The 21992-nt window shown below is 29.0% G+C and overlaps 1 protein-coding gene across 1 annotated transcript in view; it reads left to right on the top strand.

The window, feature by feature from the left end:
• LOC123295464 (ankyrin repeat domain-containing protein SOWAHB) overlaps positions 1–21992 on the top strand; it is a 260344-nt gene that overhangs the window by 181734 nt on the left and 56618 nt on the right. Inside the window, exons 6-7 of the mRNA XM_044876830.1 lie at positions 10690–10701; positions 17771–17776. Coding sequence (XP_044732765.1) covers positions 10690–10701; positions 17771–17776 — 18 coding nt within the window. The remainder of the gene's footprint in view (positions 1–10689; positions 10702–17770; positions 17777–21992) is intronic.

Genomic DNA, 21992 nt, shown 5'->3' with positions numbered 1-21992 from the left:
AGCTCATTGCTAACCCATCTTAAAGTTCGCTAATATAACAATTCAAGAAGCTTTGGCGACAATAAAATTGTCTACTAGCTTTTTCGGAGGCAAATTAGTATACTTTTTAGCGAATTGTCGAAAGAAATGGAGCTATTGCTTTTGTACTGATGGTGGAATTTTGGAAAAATTTCTTACTCGATTTCCCAATTTTTCAAAAGTTCCAGGTGGCAGCAATTTTCAGATGTTATTTCACATCCTTTCAAATAGCCTTACCAAATTGCCATCGAGTTATTGCCAAAATTTTAGAACTCAAAATCTTTATTTTTTGTACTAATTGTATACAATTGAAAAAACGTATAAAATGAAATATCTTAGAAATATTCCCGTGCACTTTATAAATGCCAAGTAAAGGAAACCACAAGATGATAGAATATAGAAATATAAAGTTTTTAAAGTAAAAATAACCGTTTCTATAATATATAATAATATCCACAATACTGCATTCACAAGTTAATGAATATAATAATCAGTTATCGAAAGTTAAACGATTGTACGTGTCTTGTAATATCTTCTTTGTAATATTATGGTGGTGCAATATGATGTACGTTTAAAATATATGAGAATTTATTTTAATTTATTACGTGATCTTTTTAATATATAAAATTATTTTTTCCCATTTTGAAAATAAACGTAAACAATTATTGTAATTTGTTATTTTTTACCTATTACTTATCGGAAGTATTGGTTTGAAATAAAAACCATCATCACTGTCGGTATTGATCGTTCGGTTCAATGCGGTTTATAATTATTTTGGATATTGAATTTCGATTATATTTTTAATTTTTTTATACATTGAAAATATAATTAGTGTGCATTTATATATATTTTATTATGGAGCAAGTAGCAATAAAAGCATCATTAGCGATTAATCATCTTGGAAAAATGTTTGAAATTCGATAAATAATTGAATCAATCTACTTATAATCTTTCTATACCACGAGGCGCACGAGGAAACACAATAATTTTTAATAATTTTGATTCATTTAAAGCGTCAAGTATACAAAATAATTGTTTCTATTTTTTTTTTTTTTTTAAATTAGTGGTTTTACTCGAACCCAGATTGAGTAAATTTTGTTTACATACAACGTTACTTTCCATCAGACAATAAAATGGTATTTTATAATCATTAGGTTTAGAGGTAAGATTTTTATTTAGGTATTCGGTTGATCAACATTTTCATTGCATATGTTATTCTAATTGTAAAATCAATACCATATATCAATAAAAATCAATAAAAAATATTAACGATTTGAAAAATAAATTATTATTTGTTGTTGATGAAATTATTATTGATTTATTAATTTGCTATCAACTTTTGATGGCATGAAATTTAAAAACAAATACAATTATTGCATTCTACATATGTTTTTAGACACTTGTAGGTCTTGTAGGTCTCTGGAAAATGTAAATATACGAAGCAGAAAATTCCTCACCAAAATAATCAATTTGTGAAAAAAAGAGGATAAGTAACGGCGTATGAAGTGAAAATTATAACACAATAATCTTTGTATTTAAAATTAAAGTTGTCCAACGAAGCAGTTAGTTCACAGCTAGTGTTTTATCTAATTTTTCGTTAGATTTATACATAGTCGCCTTATAAGCTCAGTTGATTAAGGCGTAGTCAATTCCGTCCGCGGTATGCTTAGGGTAACGGGTTTGATTCCCGCCGTCCCAAAAAAATTAATTTAATAGTTGTGATGGGCTGGTGTAGAGCATGGTATATGCATGAAGGAGGTGCACTCAGCCTCTGAAATTGAGGAGCTGATAAATGAAATTATCAGCGGAAAGGATGGTAAAACACATATATGGTATCACAATGGGCTCTATAGCCTAAGTATGTCCTTCGTGAACAACCAATATAACCTAACCTATACATAGTAGGCAGTATATTATAATAAAAGCGGTTGCCACAACCGAAATTTGAACCAGTATGTTTTTGCTATAAGTTGGAAGCCTTGACTCACAAGGTCATTTTTTCTACTAAAAGCAAAAAATATAAATGTGAAATAACTAACACAGAGGGCTTGATTTATTAACCTTCAGCGAACTGAGGCTTGATTTATTAACCTTGATCGAGGATTGATAAGAGTCACTTGGAAACCTGGGGCTTATTGTAAGGGTTGGCATACCAGGGCTTTACTTCCTAGTCCCTACCCCAATCTCGATTCCATTAACAAGCTTGGCATTTCCTACTTTATTTGACCTCAATTCAGGATTTTGAAGAAGTCATGGCAAGTTTTTGTAATCGTATAAATTTCATTAAAATAAATAAGCTTCATTTTCTTATGAGCTTGCGTGCCTCTACCTTAGAATTAACTATTTACGTCAGGGTTTTTTTTTTAATTTTGTAAAGATTTCCAGTAAATTGATTGCAGAAAGAGTAACATATCTACCATAAATTTAATTTAACAAAACTTTGCGGTAGAATAAAATTATTCCAAATGAAAAAGTAAAAATATCGCAATTAATGAACAATGGCGAGTATAATGCATTATATTGAAAATATTTATTCTTCCATAAACGTACAATATTGTATGCGTACCTAATAAAAGAATTTGAAAGCTTTCAAATACTAAATCACTTTTATTAGTTATTTAAATGTATAATAATTTGTTTTTTATTAAACATTTTTTTGTTGTTGTTGTTGTTGTATCAAACAATCATAATTCATAAAAACAATTGTGTAATGAGTGGGTAAAAAGACGCCCATGTCCGTCATATTATAAACATAATTTAAATATATGTACTTCTTGTGTTCTTAATAAAATAAATATAAATATTGTAGATATGTAAATATTATAATATATTGTACAAATAATACTTATACTTTTGATTTATATTTTACATATGTAAAATGTAAAATCTATTACGATATGGGACACACTTATTGTAACGGATTTTATAAACAGCTTTTATATGTTTAAATGTATCGTGTATACTGTACTGTACAATGTACAATTATTTTTATCGTTTAATATTATTCAATTATTTTAGCCTCAGAAACCTTAACGTTATGCAATTTAATTTGCTTTCTTATTTTTATTCTTTCTAATTTTTAGTTTAGCAAACCATAAACCCTAACTTTCTGCCGCTTTTTGTTTAAATATAAATTTTCTCAGCTAATCAATTGTACCTTCTAAAGCCTAACCAAATTTCCTAAGTATGTAGTTAGTTCAATTTGCTCGTCAAATCAGGGTGTTTAAGTTGCCATAGAATTCACTATCCGTATAATTATCGCTCAAAATAGTTTCGAAAATTAGTTTCAATCATATTTCTTATTGTTAAAGTACAAATTTTAGTTTAAATTAATGACATTATTGTGTCTCATAAGATGTTTTGATAAATAAAAGCTTTATTGTTAATTGAAATGTTTGAAAAAAATACAGCTAAATCTATCTCTTTTTCCTTTCTCAATCTAAACAAAGTTAAAATGCATTGAAAGCGTTAATGCAATTGTTTAACTGTGTAGCTTTCAAACGAAAGGCACTTTTAGGTAATTTGTTATTAATTTAATACACTGTTCTATATAAAGTAAGAAATAAATGATCATTTTACAAAATAAAAATTGTAAACCTCATTACTCATTACTCATTACTTACCTTATTTTGTATAAAATTATATAAACTATTAAAATAAAGTTGTTGAACATGATTTTTAAATGATGTTTTTTGTATATAATTTTTTTTTCGTTATTTTTATGAATGAACATGCAAATTTAATAATAATAATAATGATGCAAATCAGAATATGTTGTAAATATATAATATTTGTTACATTATTATATTACTTATTTGTGGTAGATATTGTTTGTTATAATAAGGTAAAAAGTTGTACCTTGGTCACATTGTTCTTTAGAATTATATTTTTTGAATTGTTTATTAGAAAGCAAGCAATCGAGAGAACGGTAGACTTGGTGCTTTTGTCAAGTAAAATGAAAATTTTCAGTTCAAAAGGTACAAAATTTTGCTTTTACTGTTTATAAGTTGACTATTATGTTTTGTGTTTTAAATCACTTTCAACCTACAGCTTTGTTTATTGATACGTATTTTGTTTTATCAATTTCCGTTTTAGAGTTAGTGTTAAATATTGACGATATATATTTTTAACAAATACATTGTCATGTATCAATTGTCCTTTTTTTATAGGCTAGGATGTATTGGTTAACGTTGTATATACAAGGAATAAAAGGCATCCTATTCTTAAGGTTCTATAACGTAGTTGAAACTTTTACAGAACGCTCAGAGAAAAATATGCCTACAAATTAAACTTTTACTGTTTTCAATGTTTCAGTCATATGTTGCTGCTCCCTGAATTGAAATGTAAAGTTTACATTTACCGAGTTTTATTAAAAAAGTGTATCCTATAAATTTTTATTTTCGGCTCTATGTCTGCATTATACTATGATCAGAGTTTTAAAAATTTAGAGAACAAATTTTTTAGGACCCTTCAATCAAAACACGCCAGTCATATTGAAGAGAGGACAATCAAGACGGTTAGATCATTTCTAGTATCGTACAATCTAGATCGTTGGGCAGATAGGATGTTTTGTTAAATGATTAATGCATGCTTGAAACTTCGGGAGTGGCTTTCTTTTAGGGAGTCTACCAAATATCTCTCTATGACTTTTTTTGAAAATTCTGTCTGAAAAAACGCGGCATGGAATTTTTCTGACACTTTGTTAACTACTTGATAACATTAGTAATTGTTGAACAATTCAGCAAAAGTAAACCATTTATGTGTTCAAAAACAAAAATATTTAAGTACGGCGTGGTCAAGGTGGTAGGCAAGCTAATCAGCGCAGTATTTTTGTCGGACAAAATATTTTATTGTTTTGTATTTATTAATGTTTTCAAAGGGTCATAGTGTCCGACAAATTCCCTTTTGTGTTTTTTCCGACCGCTAGCTTAAATATGACGTTATCATGCTCATTTGAAAACGCAGACTCGCCAAAATGAAGCCACTCACGAAGTTTCAAGTATGTTTTAATCATTTAAAAGACTCTTTCATCCTCACGGTCTAATCGATGGTGTGTGATGATGGATGTAAATAAGGATGTACCATAAATCACACATTAATAAAATATAAATATGGGTCTCATCTGCTTTTTTATATTTAAATTATCAAAAATTTACATAGCTTGAAGGAATAATGGTGTAAGACGATTGTTAACTAACATATAAATGTGCATTGTGGTTCAAGGTACAATAGCCTACCATACCATAGACTATTATACTACAGTCAATATGTAAGTAAGTGAATGCGTGTGGACAACAAGAACAGTTATTATTATGATTGCGTTGCGGGGACATGGACACCTTAGACATGTGTACATCATTTTAAAAACATGCTGTACTATGTAAATTGTTTTACATATTATATGTACCTACAATACATGATACATATGTATATTATTATATTTATGTATGTATGCACATATAGGTATAATTTAATATATAAATATGTTGTTGTTTGTGATACAAACAATCGTTATATATGAGCTTTTATATAAAATATATCAAATATTTTACTATACAGTATTGTATTCAATTGTATCCAAAGAAAGATTTCAATTGACCACATTAACCCTAAAAATGTAAAAATAGACTTGATACCATAACAAAATTTGAAAGGTAAATCAAAATTGATGAAAAAAGAAGAAGCTTTTAGCATTCGAAGATTGTTAGCCGTGTGTTTCTTGCCAAGTTTTAAATGTTATCTCTATGACGACATTCAAAAACGACGTCACTTTTAAAGTATCTTTTATCTATCCCTTCCTCTTTGTTTAATTTGGAGTTTTAAACGGTCCGATTTTGCGTACTTCTAAAGAATTTCAGAAACCAACTTCTTTTTACTGTGCAAAACCCCTACAGTGAGAATTAATTCTTCACCTGAAGTGATAAAGAATATTTAATCATCATGCCAATTATTTCATGCTTTGCCAGGTCATCACGGTCATTTAACCCTTTTCATACCAGATTTAATGTTAAAACTATTTTATGTAGATTAAATAAAAAAAGTAGCTAATCAGATTCGCGAAAAGCTTTTGAGTACAAATTACTTTACCGAATTTCTTTAAAGAAAATAAGTCATTTTGTCCGAGATTCAATAAAACGGCGTTACCGTTAATGGATACCTTGAAAGTTGCAACACAAAAAAATGTTTCCAATTTTTCGTCAGTGATCTTTCTGTTAGAATAACAAAAAACGAAAGAATGAATATTGATCAATTTGATGCTTGAGGTAGGAACAGTGAAAAATTGTCCGGGACATTATTGGGATTTTAGAGCAGGTTCTGCAACTGATGTTCTAAAATACTCAGGATATCGCGAATTTGATTGTGTAAAAGTATTATAATTGATTATATTTACCAGTTCCAACCCTGTGTATTGAGCATTTATTTACAAACATTTTTTAATAATATTTTCATATAAAAAAAAGCAGAATGTTATCTTGAATATGTAGTTGTGGTCATGCGAACGTAGATGGCAGTTGATGATACTGTAAATATGAAATATATACTTTGTATTATTTTTACCTTGTACAAAGTAAGGTTCACATACAAAAGCTGAGTAAAATGAACTTGCACTACGTATACAGAGGTAATATACCTTGTGACTATAATGTTAACGACGATCGGGACAACTATTTTCAAATGTCGCATATATCCTACTCTTTACAATATAGTATATTATATGTATACGTACTACCATAAAGTGTACCGTGTGCCTATGAAATCATAATATCTAGTTATTACCTAATGTTATAAAAATTTTAATAAACAAGTGAAAACAAACAATTGACTGAGTTCATTGTTGAAATACCATGTATAGGCAATGTTGATTACTCATCACATTACACATACATTCATGTCAAACACATATAATAATTGATATACCCATATAATACATACTATACAATTAGCGCATAATTTGCGCTTTCACGGGTAAACAATGATGTTTACGAAGTTTCAAACAAAAGTTATTTTTTATAAGGAACATTTTTTATATTTAAACTTTTCTTCTATTTCTAGCGGTTTACAAGATGAGCCCTACATACCCAGAACCCAATTGACCTATGTTGCTTATTTACGAACTCGGCCTATTTCAGCTTGATATCTCTTTTCGTTATTGAGTAATCGTGATTACAGACGGACAGACAGACGACAGATACACAGAAGGACAGGCAGACAGGAAATGCAAATACAACCGGAAATGGACTAATTAAGTGATTTTATGAACACCTATACCAAAATTTGATTCAAAGTATTAATATTTTTAAGCGTTACAAACTTGGGACTAAACTTAGTATACCTTAGTATATTTCATATACATGGTATAAAAATACTGTTCAAAGAACAACTTTTCATAGTACTACGAAGTACAAAATAATTATTTCTATGATTCACTCATACATGACTATACGTAAAATTTTTATACTCTTATAAACCGTGACATTTAGGTCTGTATAACAGAAAATCTACATTTTGAGTCTGGCGGGGAAGATTTGTAGTCAGAAAGTCATACTAACATATCATAAAAGTGTTTATGTTAAACAAGTAAAATTTACAAAATTAAACACCCCCCGACAACTTTTTCCGGTACGAAACCCTAAACTCGCACTTGAAACTTATTTACAAACACTCTCCATTAAGTTACTGTTTTCCTTAAAGCCTTCTCCAAACTGAACCGATTTTGAAGATCAATGCCTAGTTTTTATTTGTTTCGGATACGGAACCCTAAACTCGCATTTGAAACATAGCTAAGAACACTCTCCATTAAATTAACATTCAAACGAAACAAAACAAATCAAAATCGGTTCACCCGTTTAGGATGGACAGCACAAGATTTAAGAATGTGTATTTCTAAATTTCCTTACCAAACCTTAAATGAAACTTTCATTTTGAATATGAAAAAAATTAGCGAATTTAAAAGGATTGCTTAGACACTCGGTGTAGAATATAAAGGTACTTGTTTGCCCTCAAACACGACATAAAACATGCAACCAAACAAACTAACACAGAATAACATTCATTTATAAACATATTTTTACTTTTTTTATATCCAACAAACAACCCCGTTTCACACAATCCCCTTTACTCCACTGCTTCTTTTTACCTGTATCAAAAAATATATTTATGTGCTCAAACTGTGTATCTATATTTTCTCTGAATATACTGTTATTGAGGTGGTAATTTTTTTTTTTTTGGTTTTTGGGCAGTACATTTAACTCTTGGTTTCTTGAATTTCACGGGAAAATAAAAAATTTGAGTTATTTATATTTTTTTCAACTTCATCACTCAATCAGAAATTCGATTATCGAATAACCAAATTTAAGGTAAAAGAGCTCAAGTCCCATCGAAAAAGGGTAATAAATTTGATACGATAGCGTAACTGTATCGATTTATTTACAGTAAAAAAAAAAAAAATATGAAAATTTGGTCTTGTTAAAAATTCACAATATTGTAGAATGTAAATTTGTTATTCTTGATTCTTTTGGTATTTGTCTTTTTAAAAGTAACGAAATCTTGTCATGATAATCAGAAAATCAAGACTATTTAAAAAATCGCTCTTTAATCGCTCATTGTTTGTCCCCACTTTGCATGTGTGCCTTTTATGAAAAACTACTGTGAATTATCTGCTTTGCTGAGCAATATTCTTACTTTAAGACGAAATTTTTTCTTCCATTTTTTGTTCCGTTTGATCTTCCACAAGTTTATTAGGGATTCTATAAACTCATGTTTCGGCTATAACGACAAATCGTTAACATTCTCATCCATAAGTCTCCCATAAACATCCATATATACCTAAAAATGAGCTGGAATAAAATATTTCAAGAAGTTGAAATTGAAAGTATTCTTTCTCACGTTTTCGATCTGTGTCCCAAACAATGAGGCCATGAAATCAGCCGATTGATTCATTTGAACTGTGGTGCACATTTTATATTCCACTTATTTAGCCATCGTTTTTTTGGGTCCATAAACCATAAGTAATTTTTCCATAATATTTTCAAACAGTGTATTAATCATTTACCTGCATAAAATAAATTTAAGTATAATTTGTAAATAATAACGACTAAATAATATGAGCCAACAAATCCGTTGAAAGATCAACGGTATATATTGTTACTTGATATTTTACATACTACACTTTGTTGTGTAAACATTTTATTAAAAAGCTAAAAAACCACTTTTAGAATCTTAATATCTGCATTTAATTTTTTATTTCCCAAGGACATTTATTTTAAGGACATAGTAAGTATAGTTTCAAAGAAAATCAGACATCTAAAGTTGGACACTCAACGAACTTAAATGTATGATCCTATAAATATTATTTGATGGCTTGATCTCAATTTGTGAATTAACTGACTTTACTAAATAATATTTAATGAAAAATAATAAGTATATGTATACGGGTAATGTTAAAAGCCGCGCGAATCGGACACCTGTCTATGAGAAATACAACTATAATTAAAGTATTTAATCGCTGTCTATAATAATATTCTCTCTTCTGTAAAACAACTGCACTAATGTTAAAATATATATAAACCTGTGCTTGGCTTCGACAAGTGAATTTAGAGAGAATTCATATTATTAAAAATTATAGTGTTTGTAACCAAAAAGAAAAAAAAAACTTTTGAGTAGCAGAATTCCATCTCTAAGGTATTATTTCCCCTACATTATATGCTAATTATTATTATATTGTTTTTATTGAAATAGAATTTTTGACATTTCATGTTTATGAACGTATGAAAACTTAACATAAAACAGTGGTAAGGAAATCCGATGAATCGACACTTTGGAAAAGCACTTCCTTACCGTGAACGCAATTCTAGGAAAAGTTTCCAATCCTCTGTCTCAATTTGGTGAGGCTGTAGTGGTTCGAAAAACTCCAAAACCGCGAAAAAATATGATATTTCAAAATAAAGGAAATATCATAAGGAATAGTTCCAACCCTTAAAAGGCACTTCTCTAACATGTACTGAATCTACATACTAATTTCCAACTCTTCTGCCTTAATTTAGAGAGGCTCTATAGCTGTACAGCCGTAAAGCTGTAAAGCAGCAGAGACTGTACAGCTTCAAAAAGTCCCAAGAACGTCGAAAAAATCGGTTCGTCCTGGAAAAACCTTCCAAATTGCTGAAATGAACCATCTCTTTTGCGCAACTCTATTATTAAGCAACTCTTCATACCAAATTTCAACTTATTTTAACTAAAGAAATTAATCAAACCCAAAATCCCATAAATTTGTGTTCAAAGAGTTTTACAACAGATTTATAACTCACCTTAGCCCCGACTCCTTAATCTTCGAGAGCCTTACAGTGCATAAGTCTATATTTTCAGGGAAGATATTATTAAGAAAGGGTACACAGAAGAGATTAAAGTCATGTTAAAAGAATCATATAATTAATTTAAATTTATTAACGTTGATATTATTACTAAATAATTGTTTGTAATAAGTGCATACATAAAGTAACGTAAAATACACAAATTATTATTTTCAATTTGGCACAGGTGAATTAAAAGTTTATGGTCCTTTTAAAAAACATTTACACATTACCAATACACATGTATTAATTACACCTTTTTTTTTAATATCTAAGTCGAACTTGTAATTATTATGTAGTATTAATTTTATTTTGCTTGTTTCAGGACTGTTTTGCGGTAAGTTATATCTTTCACGACTCAATATTTTCTATAATGTAAGTAATTTTCAAGACAATATTTTTCCCAATTTTAATGCTATTGGGTTAAGAAAAAGTAGTTTACGATTCAAGTGTTAGTATTTTTAACGTACGCATGCAAAATTTGCACAATGAGTGCGTATTATGAGTTGGCAAATCGTAGAAGTACGTTAATAATGTGTTATCACACGTACATAGTACAAAATTTTATCTACGCCTCTTAAATGTGAAAATAATTGGTAATGATAATTTGAAATTTGTCATGAACTATTGAGAAAAACAGAACAGTAAGAAAAATTATTATGGTTACTTGTTATTAGTTTAGATTTTGACAATAGATCGGCTAATTTAACTGAAATGAGTGCATTTGTTGACTGGTCGAATAGTTTTTGAGATACGGACTAAAATCAATCCAAATATTGCGATATCTCAGAAACCCTTAAAAAAATTGCAAAAAATCGAAAAATTTTAGTGATCTCCAATTTCGATAAAACTCAATAATTAAGGTAATTTTGACCTAATAAGTACAAAAATCGGGTACATTTGTTGATTGGACGAATAGTTTTTGAGATACGGACTAAAATCAATCCAAATATTGTGATATCTCAGAAACTCTGCATCGATTCACTAAATTAACCTGACTTTTATACTTTTTGGATCAAAATTACCCCTTCCACTGAGTTTCATCAAATTCCAAAACATAATTTGTCTCCCGATTTTTTCAAAGAAACCATAGTAATTTGCAAAAAAATGTTCAAATGTATGAAAGAACTTGTCTTATAACAAATAGCCTGCTCTTTTACTGGTCTAGTCAATTCATAGACTACTTTTTTTTTGTATACTCTGTGTCACAAAAAACGCACATTTTATTATATATAGTACTCTATATAGATCCGTTTGATTTTTGTGCAGAATGTATGTATGGGTCTATAGTTATCATACTCTTTAAATGAAATTTTTTTTTGTGTTTGATACCAGAATTTATGTATTTTGTTCCGAATACAGTAATTCCCATGTATTAAGAAGATCAAATGATTTAAAACAAAAATTGAGCTGTATAGTTTTTATTTATAAGAGTACAATAATTAAAAAATTGTGTAAAATATATAAATAGTTTATGACCTCCATTGGACACATATAGACAGAATGTCTGAAAGTAAAATTCAATAAATATGTCATAAATACTGTTTATACCTTCCAAACTAGATTTTTCCTGACCCTAATAACATATTATGATTACTAAAAAAAAATTAGTTGATTGTATGATTATATTTGATAAATGTCATTTGTGATGGTTTATTATAGGGTTAAATGTATGTTTACATTAATTTTTTGATGTTATCACAAATTCAAAAATTTGTAATTGCCTTACTTAAAACTCATTAGGTAAATGGGTATTGATTATAACAAAAAATTTACTTTGTTTTTATAGTAACAATAATAATGTTCTGTTATTTAAATATTTTAAACAATATTTATATTTAAAAAAATTTAATTCAAAAATTTATTTTTTGGAAAAATTTCTTACTTCCATTTATTAAATACTTTTAATCATTTAGAATTTTCAATGCCCAAAATATTTTAGAAAAGAGTTATTTTTAAGATAATCGGGGAAAATCAGAAAATTAATTCATTTCTAGTAATAGTTTTACTTCGATAGCATATTTGTTGTATCATTGCTAAATACACATCTTGAAATACTTGTGTCTTTGGGTACTTTATCAATAAGTGATTGTGTGATATTATTTGTTACTTCCGTTCCGAATTTTGATGGGAAATTATGTTAGAACTATGGGAAGTTAGAGGAAAAGGAAGAATCGTATAGTCTAATTATACCACCGAATATAATACTGTTCGATATTTTGAATATCCAGTTTTTTCATCCTCACATATGATAAATGTGAAAGTAAGGATGTTTATTGGTTTGTTTGTTTGTTGTGTTTTTGTTACGCTCGCGCTTTCTCACAAAAACTAATGAATTGATTTGAATGATACTTAACAATATCATAGCTCATACATCAGAATAACACATGAGATAACACAAGATTTCTAATGAGCGAGATACAATTCATGGTCACCTGATCTGATACCTATTTAAAAAATTTAATTCTGTACATTTTACTTGTGTTAAACAATCCCTACCCGTATTTCGAGTGTTATGGAAGAGGGATAATCGAGAGCAAGAGTTAATGTTAAGCCCAGCGATATCAAGCTAGTAATTAAATAAATTTTCGAATTAACCTGAATATGAAACAAATAATCAAAAAATATCCTCTTTTACCGAATTCTGAAGAATTTATGTTGATAACGAGATCCGGGAAAGAATACACGATTTCGGGCGTTTTTCGATCAAATCTGGATAGATGATAACGTTTCACAGGGCATTAGTTCAATTCTTAGGAAATGTATATTTTTTCTATTAATTAATAAAAATCTTGGATATTTTTATAAAACTTTCCGAAACTTTTACATCATCAAAGTAGAATAGAAAAGTTCTTCTTAAAACAGTTCTGTTTTTTTCCCAACATGTTTAACCAATTACAACAATATTTAATTAAATTTTAAAAAATTTTATATATATATTTCTTTTTTTTTCTGTGGTGGTTTTTTTTTCGTTATATTCGTATATAAAATATACCTATTTGTGTTGGTTGCATGTTTATCATTGTTTGTTATATTTAGTTAGAAGTAACAAACAATGGGCGTTGTTTGTATCGGAAATAGCTAGAGGACATGAAAACAAATTAAAAATAAAAGTAATTTCACTAACTACAACTTTAATAAAAACTAAACTAAAAAAAAACCGACGAATGAGACGGGAATGAGAATAATGTACCATAAAGCATGAATAACATCCACATTGTTAAAATTTATGGTAAAAAGGAAAAACAAATTACTAAGTAGGATTTATAATAATTTTGCTTTATAAATAATACAAAATGTTGAAAAAGATTGTTATGGATATGGGAGACTGTTGTACCTTGATTCACTATTTGCGTGTACTTATATCTTTCTAAAGCCATTTTAGGTAACATAATAGATTCTGCACATTTATTCCATCAGTATTATTTTGGGTATCTGGTCTGGTGTTAAACATTTCGAAAGCAAATAACTGGAAGTCAACTTTTGATAATATTTCAAACTAATTGTGGTGCTATTCATTTGTCATAAATTCGAATAAGGGGCGGCTATTCATTCATTACGTAAGCCTCACAACCCCCCAAATGTACATTAGTACATTTGGGGGGTTGTGGGGTTTAAAAATCTATTCATGTTCTTATGTGGGGAGAGGAGATAAAACCCATTCTTACGTAAGATTTTATAAGTTGAATTTTAATATTAGAAACAATGTATGTACATCACTAACTAAAGTCTCTGTGCTAAAAGAAAGAATAAAAATATTTAACTTACGTCAAACCGTGAGTTTTAGTGTAACTCATCCTTTTCTAATAACGTTTTATTACTCGACAAAACGAGATTGAATCTTAAATAAGATGGGGGAGGGGGACTCGAGAAACCTTATGTGTGGGTAGGGGGTGTCAAAAATCGTGAAAATCTTTTATTGTACTAAAAAGTAGAAAATAAGTATTTGTATGAGTTGCTCATATATATGTAACTATTTGTAAAAGCTTGAAGTGCTCCGAATCGTCCTTGATATTTTAATTTGAGCGCCTTCAACTTTTACAAGTTTTTAGTACAATAAAAGCTTGTCCTTTTAAAAGTAGTTTTTATATTCAAATTTATGATAGATATAAAACACCCAAGTTAGTTTGAAGTACTAACAAAAGTTAACTTCCACTTAATTGGATTCTTTATCTGAATTATTTTGTTTTAGTTTCTTCTACGGAACACCAGAAACAAACTGAAAAACTAAACTAGAAAAATATTTTTATTTCCTTGTAATATAAAAGAATGATGCTACGCGTATATAGTAATAAACAACAGCAGTAACTAATATGAAAGCATGCTTTTATTACAATATAAGACAAAAAAAACCGTTGAAAAATCAACTAAAAATCACAACGTGCATACTTTATTATATTTATTTATTTTTAGCATAATTTAAAACTTCCCCGACTCTTTGATATATTCATCCAATCGTATTTTCACGAATTTTTCCAAATAATAAAGTTTCCAGTTTGTCATTAGAAATCGTCATACAAAGTTATAGCCGCGTGGCAATTTTTGAAATGAAAACTTCTTTTGGCACGTTGAGTACTTTTTGGGTGAACAAAAATCATATAACTCGCATCACCGCCACTGTCATCGCATGTGTTTGTAATTGAACTCCTCCTGAACGGATGGACCGATTTTGATAAATATTTTGTGAGTTCAAGTGGACAATACAAATTGTTTTTGAGAGTTCCGCAGTAAAAAATTAATAGTCATGAAATAAATGGTGGAAACGCATATAAATAATATATTACATTACATCTTGCTATTCAAATGTATTTATTTGCGCTCCCACCATACTTGTCTAGAATTGTGGACAGATATTTAAATAGTATTGAGGTTATTATTATGAGATTATTTAAAATTGCAAGCGCAGAGAGCTTCACTGCTCAAGGCTCCAATCAGGCGAAAGACCAGTTATTCCAAAGTTTTAAGTTTTCACTTTCGTCGACAGTCTCCATGACTACCTTTTTTTAAATCATTAATACCGCGTAAGGATTATAAAAAATATCTTTTAAATTACAATATCAGAAATGAATGAAATCTTTCAAATTTTCCCCATTACTTCCATATTCAAAGAAGATGTTCATTTTACGAAGGATATCGGTCAGAATACACAACAAATTCAAGACAATTACATACAAATATATATGATTACATGTATTTTGTTTGTAATGTCATCATATTATATAGATTATATGATATTCATTTTTAACTGTAAAATGGATAATAGCAGAAATTAACAACAATTGATATTATCTACATAATAATAATATAAAAAAATATATTTTTATACTCTTATTTATTTATTTATATTATAGAAGCAAAAATAATTATATACAAGAAATGAGAATATAATTAATAGTTTTATACTTACTTACTTGTGTGTTGTTGTAATTAAACTGAATGAAAATAGTAATGATAACAATACTAAAAACAATAATCATAATAAAACAGAAATATATGAGAAGTAAACGAGCATTCAATTGAGTTTTAATGTTTTATGTGTAGTAATTCTATGTTTAGACCAGTTAAAATCCTGTTTCAAAAGAGTTCTTTAGTAACCAGATATAGTTGTCCCACTTTTATCTTTTCGACCCCCCGAAATCTAAATCTAGAATTTATCCGACATTTCCCGGAAGATGGTGAATAATCTTGTTAGAATGTTGATTTTCAACTATTTTCTAGATATCATGATATTATAAAAATAAGTTTTGAACAGTAATTGCAGCAAACTAAATTTTATATTATGTAAATTTTGTACTAATTTATTACAAATATAAAATAGGACCAACAATAAAGTTTCAAAACATTTCAAATTATGAATAAAATTCATGAAGAATTATATTAAATCCTTTTACTTATTGAATAGAAACGGAAATTAAAAGCCCAGAAAAAATTCATCGATAGATAGTAATAAAATATTAATTTCATCCAAAAATCAATTTACATGTGTTTAAAATTTTGCTATCTTATTCACATTTAACGCCAGTCATCCTTAAAACCGACTACTCACGTTTCAATGGACTCCATGTGTGCTAGTTACTTGCCTGCACAGGCATAACTGCACGAGTATCAAATTCTCTAGTTTGGGTTTTAACTTTGCTACCTCTTTTCTCTTCTCTACCTCTCTTTTGACGATATCTTCTTTCCGAGTCATTTTTCGAGACAAATATTTGAACATCTCATTTTAGTAGGAAATTTTTCAAGTTTTACATGCAAATATTTTCCTCGTAAAATGAATCGGAAAGGAGATATTTTCCAGAAATTGGTTTTCGACGCTTTTTTTCAATATGGCGGCGCGAGCTTCAAAGATACGCTGTAGCAAAGTGGAAATTCGAAAAGAGGAAACCGTATAGTTACAGTCAATCTGTGAAAACGCAAAATGAATTTTTTAATGTCTGTATGCATAAATCGTGGTTAATAGTTTTTTTTTTTTGTGAAAACGTTGGGTATCTGTAAAAACACGAAATGTGTTCTTTCATTTCTGTATGCTTTCTAATCATAAAAATCAATTACCTTCCTTCGTTCCCTGATCGTAGTTTCGAAGGTCTTTAAGTTCAAATCTTAACTTGTAGAGAGATTAATCAAAATTCACCGTAGCGTGTTGCCGAATCTGGATCTCCTGTCGTACTCTCGTACTTTCTTATATAAATTTTGTCTTTTTCCGCCTTTTTTTAGTCTTCGTAAATATACTTCGGGTCCTCTTGTGTGTACCTTTTTTCGAGGGCCCAGCGAATAACTACTCCTTTGCCACTCCTTAAATCCGCCACTGGTCAGCCTACGTAGACAACTTTGCTTATGTGAATCTGTCCAGTTACCTGCAAGGAACCTTGCAAAGATCGATGAGAACAGCTGAAACCTGAAAGTATTTAGCAAGTTATTAAATAATTAAATATTTAATAAGTGGTAGTTGTTTTTGTAAATAGAAATGATAGATAGTGTTAACGCTTAGCCAATTTCAATATATATCTACATGTTGACATGAATATCTTTCTTTCTCATAATATGAAAAGGAGTTTTATCCGTGGAAAGGTACATTTATATAAAAATACAACCATCTGGAATTATTATATAAAAATTATTATTAGGTATTAAATATAAATGATAAATATTGTAAAAATGATAATAACGTACACTGACAAGTCATATACAGACTGTTTAAAAACTGGTTAAGATATTATAGTAGATAACACTTTACAAAAAAATTATTAAATGATATTTTATTAAGGAGAAGCCTGATGCTTAAAAAATATTTATTTTAAACTTAAAAAAAATACTGTTTCTTCAATCGTTAAAGATTCATTCATGCTTAACTACAATCTTACTCGACAATTCTACCTATAAAGACAATTTAACGAAAATCTTATCACGAGGGCAATGTTAATTTTGTAGCAACCAAAATATTGAACAGTTTTTAGTCAACTAAATATCGAAAAATACGCTTAGCTACTACGATTAGTCGCAAAAAGCGAGAGCAACCACATATATTAGCACTATCTTAATCTGATTTCAGTGACAACAATGGTACATCAGCCACACTACCTGTTAATCGGGAGTCGTCAAATACTTTGACTAAAAATGGCGGCTAGACGTGAGTCGTATGCGGGCTTGGATTATAGTGTCTATTTTCTACAAATTTTTCGGTAATACGTTTAACATTAAAACTTTCTTCAAGCGCTCCTCGTTCACATTATAAAAAGATCATAAATGCAAATTTTATTCAAAATTGGATTCTATACAATTTTGTTAACCGAAAATTTGTGCTGAACCTTTAGAACATTAAATTTGATTTGAAAAATTTATAACATTAAATTTGATTAAATCAACATTAATCGATCAACTTGTATGTTTTATACATAGTTTACTAAATTTAAGGATTGTCTTTGACAAAAGTATAGGTCCGTATTCCGTCATACATAAAATATCTATCTATACGTACGTAACAATTTGATGACAAGGTAACTAATTAATCATTAAAATAAGTATTTAATGTCATAAGTATATATATATATATATATATATAAAATAAAATATATGTCATATATTGTTAAGATAATATTATGTTTAAAATTTAACATTATTTACAACGTACTTATTAAATTGATATTAAATATATCTTGCTTGCATGGCGTTAACTATATTTCTTAAATACACAACAACAAAATAATATAACGTGGATTAATCCATATAATTTTTAATTGCACGACAAGCTGAAAATTATTAAAAATCCTTTCAGATATTCAAATAAAATTATTTCAAGTATCAGGCAAAATGTTTTTGCATTTACTATTCAATTTTCTTTTTATTTTAGTAGCTTCTTTAATGACTTTCCATTAATTTTACGCTTGTCAATTCACCATCCGAATCCTCTGAAAGAGAATACACCGATAATAAAAATTTTCGTAGGGAGCAATTGTTACTCTTTGACAACAGTGTCTCGAATTACTATCCTTGATAAAATGAATTGCCAAAATATATCTCTTTTGTAAATTTGTAAGAACAAAATAATTAATATACATATTGTGTCAAAAAAATAAGGTGACATTGGAATTTAAACTGCACGCGTTTGTTGGGTATTATGAATTCCTTCCGCCCGGCCAAACAGTCAACAAGCAATATTATTTGAATGTTATGCGTCATTTGCGTAACGCTATCCTCCTAAAAAGGTCGGAATTGTGGAAAGACAATTCATCGTTTTTACACCACGATAATGCACCATCCCCTACTGCATTCATAATTCGTGATCATTTCGTCAAAAACTCAACCCATATCGTTCCGCAACCACCGTATTCACCTGATCTGGCTCCGTGTTACTTCTGGCTGTTCAGCAAGCTCAAAAGACCGCTCCGGGGATACCGTATTGATACGAGAGAGGAGATTCAAGCCGCAACGTAGACGGAACTGAAGGCAATCCCGGAAAGTGACTACAACCAGTGTTTTGAAGATTGGAAAATCCGTTGGCATAAGTGCATTGCCTCGGGAGGGGATTACCTTGAAGGGGATGAAATTGATTTGGAAGAATAAATAAAGAATTTTCAAAATAAATACGATGTCACCTTATTTTTTGGGCACAGATGTGTTAATTAATATTAATTTTTTGATGGTACTAAAGAATTAGTTAAATGACCACATAAAGTAAGATATACTGTTATTTTTTTTTTAGTATTTAAAACATAACTAACATTATACTTTATTATATTTTCTCTGTTTTATATGTTGGTTTTTCTGCTGATGATGGAATGGTTGGGGGTCGGTCACACATCTCATTTTTGGTTATTTTAACGCGCCCTTCACACTACGTCGTCGCTTGTTTGTTGAATATATGCATGGTAACTCCATCTATCTCCACAATTGTTGGTTTATCTTGGATATGGCATCATACACAACATCTATGGATCGCTCCTTGGTCGTCGACTGTTTTTTGTGCACCATAGGGCGTAAGTAAATTTTTGTTGATATCTTGCTGTTAAGTATAAAAATATGTATAAATTTTTCAAAAATATGATATTTTTCACCATGCAGTTAGTTAATGTGTATGTAGAACGAATTTTGTTTAATTCTTAGAACACTCATTTTTACTGTTTTAAGGACAACATTTAAGGATAAAAATTTTTAATTCAACCCTTGAATAAATTAAGTATTATAGTACATGTTAATAATTTTTGTGTCTAAGCATAACGTTTTATTTCCCAAATACATAATGGGTATAATTGAATCTAATTTTATGTATTTTTTTCTTCAGAGATAATAAGATCCATTTATTTTAAAAATAACAATAAAGTACCTAGAAAATTTCCATTTATGTGTTTTTAAAGCCATTTTTTAATACATTGGAATTTGGATAAGTAACTGGAACACATGTTGAGGTCCCAACACTTCGGCACAGAATTACCTCTGTTAGTGGGACGATTCAAACCTGTATATCTGGGATTCGTTCATTCAATTTAATCATAGCTACCTCTATAACTGAGACATCGAGTGAATTTTATATGCAACCTTTGTAACTGAGATAACATCGTTTTGTTTGTTTACTTACTGTTTGTGTCTTTCAAAGTCGAAATTTTAGCAATTAAATTCTCTGTATTTCGAACTACTTGTTAAATCGAAAACCCATTAACTCGAAATTTTTTGCATTTCGCTTGATGTTCGAGCTATCGAGGTTCCACTGCATAAGAACTTACTCGTTAACAATCAATTATTTACGTTGAGAATGATTTATAAAACAATTTGGAACTATGAGCTTGTATTACATAGAAAGTCAAAAAAATCAAAATTTGTTCCTTTTTTCCCAAAAAAATTATTATTTGTAGTTTATTCGCTTAGAATTGTTGTTTTAATATTATAATAACCATATTTTTAAAACTCATCACATTAGGGGTACAATTTCATATAAATAATATTTATTTATACAAATTAAAGGGTCAATGGAAATATATGTGTTTTTTGTAATTTTTGGAATTATTTAATATTTATTTAAATAAAAACTGAAAAAAAAATTATATATATGATATTTCAACAAAAATGTAAGTGATTTAATATTGGTAGATATAATGTCGTTTTACCGGGGTGACAGCCCTCCAGGGGCCGCAGCTGTGGACCACAGCATGATATTGGTCTACAGGGGGCCCTAAAACAAACAATCCACTCAGCTATCAGTTCCACAAAAAAGGAGTACACTAAACATACTAGCACATACATGTTGTATATAATTTTTGTAAGTAAAAAATGTACTCTGAAGAATACACTCACATAACATCCATGTACATAGACTTTTTTTTTTTTTTTTAAATGACATTAGAAATCAAGTTTTAAAATTTATGTAACCGTGCGTTTATGAATTATCGATTATGTGTCTAAATATTGTAGTTTCCAATTTTCTTTTACGTCTCTTTTTAGGAAAGGCTCTCGGCTACGTAACAGCAAGTTTATCTCATATACACAATAGTTATACAGCTTAAATTTTTACATAGTATGTATTATTATGTCGAGAAAGAAAACAAATTAGAAAAACGTACTTCAATGGCAAATGTTATTCTTACTTACGGCTACCATTGATTTGTATAACAAACATAATAATCATTTATCCTAACAAGATATTTGAATCTATGTCCCGCGCCCGTGAAGTCAAAATGCTCGTAGCAGTTTTGGACACAGTACATGAAATTTTATCGAATATTCATTCATTGATTGTCACAAAATTAAAAACGTATTTTCTGGTGATAATGAACCCATATACATTTTTTATTGCTCTAATAGACTTTTTTATCACTTAGTCCTTGCTTGGTACCTCTAAGTGGTCTTTTATATTAAAATGCACTATTTTTCAATATAAATGCGTATTTCAAATATCAAAAACAATTTCTCAGCTATTATCGACAAATTAAGAACGTTACTTGAGAAAGGCCAAACACATATCATTTTCTTAAAAAAATCTTTAAATCGTCTATTTGCATTCTCATTAATGCCCTTTATTTATTCGTAGTTAAATTTATTAAAACCCATTACGGTGTATTTATAGATTCGGACTGTTTACAGTTTGCGTTGAGCGGTTCTCTTTCTTAAGAAAAATTTGGAAAACTAATATTCATTAGTTAA

This window comes from Chrysoperla carnea, chromosome 3 (assembly GCF_905475395.1).
Source record: "Chrysoperla carnea chromosome 3, inChrCarn1.1, whole genome shotgun sequence".
Taxonomy (NCBI): Eukaryota; Metazoa; Arthropoda; class Insecta; order Neuroptera; family Chrysopidae; genus Chrysoperla; species Chrysoperla carnea.
The sequence above is the reverse complement of the archived record's forward strand: the minus strand, read 5'-3'. Positions and strand labels throughout refer to the sequence as shown.